Raw genomic sequence first — 7,728 nt, forward strand, 5'->3', positions numbered from 1 at the left:
GCTAGGACCGCGCGGAGACCGAGCGGACAGCGAGGGGGGAAGCTAGGACCGCGCGGAGACCGAGCGGACGGTGGGGGGGAAGCTAGGACCGCGCGGAGACCCACCCCCGCCCCGCCCTGCGAGGCCACGCCCCCTTCCGCGCAGCGAGCCAATCAGCGTCCGCGCGCCCTCGAGGCCACGCCCACTCCATATAAGGCTATCAGGCCACGCCCCATCAGCCAATCAGATCGCGCGCTGCCCCCAAGGCCACGCCCCCCTTTTCCATATATGGAGGCGAGGCGGGGCGCTGGGAGGAGGGGGAAGGGGCGTGGCTGGGGAGGAGCCGCTTCCGGCGCCGCTTCCGGGTTCGGCGCCCGCCATGGACCCCGAGTTCGAGGATCCGGTGGCCGTGGAGGATCTGATCGTGAGGACACGCCCCCCCCCCCCCCCCCCCCCCGAATCACGTGACCCCGACCCCCTCACCCCCCCCAACCCCCACCAAATGGGACCCAGGACCCCCCCAAACTCCTCAAAATGGACCCAGGACCCCCCCCAAACTCCCCAATAGGGACCCCCAAACCCCCAAATGGCCAACCCCAGGACCCCCCCAAACTCCCTAAAAGGGACCCCAAACCCCTCAAATGAGACCCAGGACCCCCCCAGACCCTCAAAATGGACCTAAACCCCCCCCCCCCAAACCCCTCAAAAGGGACCCAGGACCCCCCCATACACCCCAAAAGGGACCCCAGACCCCCCAGATGGGACCCAGGACCCCACCAAACCCCTCAAAATGGACCCAGGACCCCCCCAAACTCCCCAAAAGGGACCCCAAACCCCTCAAATGAGACCCAGGACCCCCCCAAACCCCTCAAAATGGACCCAGGAGCCCCCCAAACCCCCAAAAGGGACTCAAACTCCCCCTCAAACTCCACAAAATGGACTCAGGACCCCCCCAAACTCTCCAAAAGGGACCCTAAACCCCCCGAATGAGACCCAGGACTCCCCCAGACCCCTCAAAATGGACCCAGGAGCCCCCCAAACCCCCAAAAGGGACTCAAACTCCCCCCCAAACTCCCCAAAAGGGACCCCAAACCCCTCAAATGAGACCCAGGACCCCCCCAGACCCTCAAAATGGACCTAACCCCCCACCCCAAACCCCTCAAAAGGGACCCAGGACGCCCCCAGACCCCTCAAAATGGACTCAGGACCCCCCCAAACCCCCAAAAGGGACTCAAAACCCCCCTCAAACCCCCCAAATGGGACCCAGGACCCCCCCAAACCCCTCAAAGGAGACCCAGGAGCCCCCAAAACTCCCCAAAGGGGACCTTAAACTCCCAAATGAGACTCAGGACCCCCCCAGACCCCTCAAAATAGACCCAGGACCCCCCCAAACCCACAAAAAGGGACCCCAGACCCCTCAAAATGGACTCAGGACTCCCCAAACTCCCCAAAAGGGACCCCAGACCCCTCAAAATGGACTCAGGACCCCCCCAAACCCCTCAAAATGGACCCAGGGCCCCCCCAAACCCCCCAAAGGGGACCCTAAACCCTCTGAATGAGACCCAGGACCCCTCTCAAACCCCTGAAAATGGACTCAGGACCCCCCCCCAAATCCCCCAAATGGGACCCAGGACCCCACCCAAACCTCTCAAAATGGACTCAGGACCCCCCCAAACTCCCCAAAAGGGACCCCAAACCCCCCAAATGGCACCCAGGACCCCCCCCAGACCCCCAAAAGGGACTCAAAACCCCCCTCAAACCCCACAAATGGGACCCAGGACCCCCCCAAACCCCTCAAAATGGACCCAGGACCCCCCCAAACTCCCCAAAAGGGACCCCAAACCCCTCAAATGAGACCCAGGACCCCCCCAAACCCCTCAAAATGGACCCAGGAGCCCCCCAAACCCCCAAAAGGGACTCAAACTCCCCCTCAAACTCCACAAAATGGACTCAGGACCCCCCCCAAACTCCCCAAAAGGGACCCTAAATCCCCTGAATGAGACCCAGGACCCCCCCAGACCCCTCAAAATGGACCCAGGACCCCCCCAAACTGCCCAAAGAGGACCCCAAACCCCCTAATGAGACCCAGGACTCCCCCAGACCCCTCAAAATAGACCTAGGAGCCCCCCAAACCCCCAAAAGGGACTCAAACTCCCCCCCAAACTCCCCAAAAGGGACCCCAAACCCCTCAAATGAGACCCAGGACCCCCCGAAACCCTCAAAATGGACTTAACCCCCCCCCCCAACCCCTCAAAAGGGACCCAGGACCCCCCAAACCCCTCAAAATGGACCCAGGACCCCCCAAAAGGGACCTAGGACCCCCCCAGACCCCTCAAAAGGGACCCAGGACCCTCCCAAACCCCCAAAAGGGACCCCAGACCCTTCAAAATGGACCCAGGAGCCCCCCAAATCCCTCAAAATGGACCCGGGAGCCCCCTCAAACCCCCAAAAGGGACCCCAAACCCCCCACATGAGACCCAGGACCCCCCCCAAACCCCCCAAATGGGACCCAGGACCCCCCCAAACCCCAAAAGGGACTCAAACCCCCCCTCAAACCCCACAAATGGGACCCAGGACCCCCCCAAACTCCCCAAATGGGACCCCAAGCCCCCCAAATGAGACCCAGGACCCCCCCAAACCCCCCAAATGGGACTCAAAACCTCCCTCAAACCCCACAAGTGGGATCCAGGACCCCCCTCAAACCCCACAAATGGGACCCAGGACCCCCCAAACCCCACAAATGGACCCAAGACTCCACCAAACCCTCAAACTTTTTTCAGGACAGCCCCAAAAGGGACCCAGGACCCCCCCAGACCCCTCAAAATGGACCCAGGAGCCCCCCAAACCCCCCAAAGGGGACGCTAAACCCCTGAATGAGACCCAGGACCCCCCTCAAACCCCCCAAACCCCCCAATAGGGACCCCAAGCCCCCCAAATGAGACCCAGGACCCCCCCAGACCCCTCAAAATGGACTCAGGACCCCCCCAAATCCCCCAAATGGGACCCAGGACCCCCCAAACCCCTCAAAATGGACCCAGGACCCCCCCAAACTGCCCAAAGAGGACCCCAAACCCCCAAATGAGACCCAGGACACCCCAAACCCTCCAAATGAGACCCAAAACCCCCCTCAAACCCCCCAAATGGGACCCAGGACCCCCCAAACCCCCCAAATGGGACTCAAAACCTCCTCAAACCCCCCAAATGGGACCCAGGACCCCCCAAACACCCCCCCCCCCCCGTTTTAACCCCTGGGTGCCCAGGCCCTGGAGCGTCGCTACGCGCTGGAGGCGAGGGGGGGGTCGGTGTCGCGGCGCTGCCAGTTCGAGTACGGGTGGGGGCTGGTGCGAAGCCCTACGGCCACGACATCCACAAGGGGCTGAGCCTGCTGCAGGGTGAGGGGGGACACGGGGGGACACAGGGACGTGGAGGGGCTGGGGGGACACGAGGGGTCCCAGGGGCTGGGGGGGGCTGGGGGGACAGGGGGACGTGGGGGTCAGAAGGGGCTGAGGGGACAGGGGGGACACGGGGGGACAGGGGACATGGGGGCTGAGGGGGACAGAGGGGGCTGGGGGGACACAGGGGGACAGGGGACATGAGGGGGCTGGGGACAGAGGGGACATGGAGGGGCTGGGGGGGACACGAGGGGCTTGGGGACACAGGGACGTGGGGCTCAGAAGGGGCTGAGGGGACAGGGGGGACATGGGGGGGACAGGGGACATGGGGGGCTGGGGGGACAGGGGGACAGAGAGGGCTGGGGGGCCATGGGGGGCTAGGGGGGACACAGGGGGACAGGGGACACAGGGACATGGGGGATACGGGGGGGCTGAGGGGGGACAGGGGGGCATGAGGACACGAGGGGGCTGGGGACAGAGGGGACACGGGGACGTGGAGGGGCTGGGGGGACATGAGGGGCTTGGGGACACTGGGGGGAACAGGGGTCCCAGGGGCTGAGGGGACAGGGGGGACACTGGGGCTTGGGGACACAGGGACGTGGGGCTCAGAAGGGGCTGAGGGGACAGGGGACATGGGGACTGAGGGGGACAGAGGGGGCTGGGGGGACACAGGGGGACAGGGGACATGAAGGGGCTGGGGACAGAGGGGACACGGGGGGCTGGGGGACAAGGGGACATGGAGGGGCTGGGGGGGACACGAGGGGCTTGGGACACTGGGGGGAACAGGGGTCCCAGGGGCTGAGGGGACAGGGGGGACACTGGGGGCTTGGGGACACAGGGATGTGGGGCTCAGAAGGGGCTGAGGGGACATGGGAGGGGACATGGGGACATGGGAGGCTGGGGGGGACAGGGGGGACAGAGAGGGCTGGGGGGCCATGGGGGGGCTAGGGGGGACACAGGGGGAGACAGGGGACACAGGGACATGGGGGATACAGGGGGGGCTGAGGGGGGACAGGGGGGACATGAGGGGGCTGGGGACAGAGGGGACACGGGGGGCTGGGGGGACAAGGGGACATGGAGGGGCTGGGGGGGACACGAGGGGCTTGGGGACACGAGGACGGGGGGGTCAGAGGGGGCTGAGGGGACATTTTGGGGGGGGGGGGGGGACACGGGGACCCCAGCTGAGCAGGGACTGAGTGGAGCCCCCCCCCCCCCGGTGTCCTCTCTGTGTCCTCGTGTCCCCGTCCCTGTCCGTCTGTCTGTCCCCAGAGCTGCTGCCGGGGGGGTCACGGGACGAGCAGCGAGACTGCAGCTTCTACCTGGCCCTGGGGAACCTGCGGCTGCGGGTGGGGACACGGGGGGACACGGGGGGACACGGGGGGGGACAGGGGGACACGGGGGGACAGGGGGACACGGGGGGGATGGGGATGTGGGGGGACAGGGGGATATGGGGAGGATGAGGGTGTTGGGGGGACAGGGGGGACATGGGGGGGATGGGGACGTTGGGGGGACAGGGGGACATGGGGGGGATGGGGATGTTGGGGGGACAGGGGGACATGGGGGGATGGGGATGTTGGGGGACAGGGGGACATGGGGGGGCAGGATGTTGGGGGACAGGGGGATATGGGGGGGACAGGGGGACGTGGGGGGACAGGGGGATATGGGGGGATGGGGACGTGGGGGGGACAGGGGGACATGGGGGGGACAGGGGGACATGGGGGGGATGGGGACGTGGGGGGACAGGGGGATATTGGGGGGGATGGGGATGTTGGGGGGACAGGGGGACGTGGGGGGACAGGGGGACATTGGGGGGGTTGGGGGGACATGGGGGGGATGGGGATGTTGGGGGGGACAGGGGGACATTGGGGGGACATGGGGACATGGAGGGGATGGGGACATTGGGGGGCCAGGGGGACATTGGGGGGCATGGGGACGTTGGGGGGACAGGGGGACATGGGGGGGACATGGGATGTTGGGGGGACAGGGAGACATTGGGGACACTGGGGGGACGGGGGACATTGGGGAGACAGGGGGATATGGGGGGTTGGGGGGACAGGGGGACATGGAGGGGGTGGGGACGTTGGGGGGACATGGAGGGGATGGGGGGACATGGGGACATGGGGGGGATGGGGACATTGGGGGACAGGGGGACACTGGGGGGCATGGGGACGTTGGGGGACAGGGGGATATGGGGGGGACAGGGGGACATTGAGGGGGACAGGGGACATGGGGGACAGGGGGACATTGGGGGACAGGGGGACATGGGGGGCATGGGGATATGGGGGGGGACAGGGGGACATTGAGGGGGACAGGGGGATGTGGGGATGTTGGGGGGACAGGGGGACATGGGGGGGATGGGAACATTGTGGGGACGGGGACATTGGGGGGACAGGGATGTGGGGGGGTGGGGGGACAGGGGGACTTGGGGGGTGACAGGGGGGACATGGGGGGACATGGGGACATTGAGGGGACAGGGGGATGTGGGGGGACAGGGGGACATGGGGGGTTGGGGGCCAGGGGGACACTGGGGGGGGGCCGGGGGACAGGGGGACATTGAGGGGGACTGGGGACTTGGGGGGGGACAGGGGGATATGGGGGGGTTGGGGGGACAGGGGGACATTGAGGGGGACGGGGGGGACACTGGGAGGGGTCAGGGGGACGTTGAGGGGGGACAGGGGGACACTGGGGGGGACAGAGGGACACCTGGGGGGGGGCCCATGGGGGGACACTGGGGGGGGCCGGGGGGTGACGGCCGTGTCCCCGTCCCCCCGCGGGGCAGGAGTACGAGCGAGCCCTGGGCCACGTGGAGCGGCTCCTGGCCCTGGAGCCCCACAACCCGCAGGGCCAGCGGCTGCGGAGCCTCATCCGGCAGCGCATGGAGCGCGGTGAGACCTACGGGGACCTATAGAGCCCATAGGACCTATAGGGACCTGTAGGGACCCACAGAGCCCCATAGGGATTCATAGAGACCCATAGAGACGTAGAGACCCATACAAACCCACAGAGACCTATAGGGATACATACAGACCCATAGAGACCCATGGAAACCTATAGGGACCCATAGAGCCCATAGGGACCCATAGGGATCCATAGAGACCCATAGGGATCAATAGGGATCCATAGAGACCCATAGAGAACATAGAAACCCACAGAGACCTATAAGGATACATAGAGACCCATAGAGACCCATGGAACCTATAGGGACCCATAGAGCCCATAGGGACCCATAGAGACCCATAGGGATCAATAGGGATCCACAGAGAACGTAGAGACCCATAGAAACCCACAGAGACCTATAGGGATACATACAGACCCATAGAGACCCATAGAGCCCATAGGGACCCATAGGGATCCATAGAGACCCATAGGGATCAATAGGGATCCATAGAGAACGTAGAGACCCATAGAAACCCACAGAGACCTATAGGGATACATAGAGACCCATAGAGACCTATGGAAACCTATAGGGACCCATAGAGCCCATAGGGACCCCCAGAGACCTATAGGAACCCCAGAGACCCATGGGGACCTATAGGGATTCATAGAGACCCATAGGGACCCATACAGACCCATAGAGATCTATAGGGGTTCATAGAGACCCATGGGGACCTGTAGAGACTCATGGAGACTCATAGGGACCCATAGAGCCCATAGAGACCCATAGGGTGCACATAGGGACCCACAGAGACCCATAGCGACCCTTAGCGACCCCATAGGACCCATAGCAACTCATAGAGCCCGTAGGGACCCATAGAGACCTATAGGGACCAATGGAGATGCATAGCGACCCATAGGAACCCATAGAGCCCATCGAGCCCCATAGAGACCCACAGGGACCGATAGTGACTCCATAGAGACCCATAGGGACCCACAGAGGACCCCACAGAGACCCCACAGAGACCCCACAGAGACCAAGACCCCACAGAGACCCCACAGAGACCCATAGAGACCCCCACACAGAGACCCCATAGAGAGACCCATAGGGACCCCATAGGGACCCCACAGAGACCCCACAGAGACCCACAGAGACCCCACAGAGACCCCAGGACCCCACAGAGACCCCACAGAGACCCCACAGAGACCCCATAGAGACCCACAGAGCCCCACAGAGACCCCATAGAGACCCATAGAGACCCCACAGAGACCCCATAGAGACCCATAGAGACCCCACAGAGACCCCATAGAGACCCCACAGAGACCCCACAAGAGACCCCACAGAGACCCCACAGAGCCCCACAGAGACCCCACAGAGACCCCATAGAGACCCCACAGAGACCCACAGAGACCCCATAGACCCCATAGAGACCCATAGAGACCCCACAGAGACCCCATAGAGACCCCATAGAGACCCCACAGA

General features: G+C 64.5%; 1 protein-coding gene across 1 annotated transcript in view; it reads left to right on the forward strand.

The window, feature by feature from the left end:
• Positions 1–358: 358 nt before the first annotated feature.
• FIS1 (fission, mitochondrial 1) overlaps positions 359–7,728 on the forward strand; it is an 18,228-nt gene continuing 10,858 nt past the window's right edge. The window contains 5 exon segments of the mRNA XM_069882588.1: positions 359–403; positions 3,240–3,327; positions 3,330–3,371; positions 4,641–4,717; positions 6,151–6,256. Of these exon segments, the coding sequence (XP_069738689.1) occupies positions 359–403; positions 3,240–3,327; positions 3,330–3,371; positions 4,641–4,717; positions 6,151–6,256 (358 nt within the window).

The sequence above is a fragment of the Phaenicophaeus curvirostris genome, unplaced genomic scaffold (assembly GCF_032191515.1).
Source record: "Phaenicophaeus curvirostris isolate KB17595 unplaced genomic scaffold, BPBGC_Pcur_1.0 scaffold_213, whole genome shotgun sequence".
Lineage (NCBI taxonomy): Eukaryota > Metazoa > Chordata > Aves > Cuculiformes > Cuculidae > Phaenicophaeus > Phaenicophaeus curvirostris.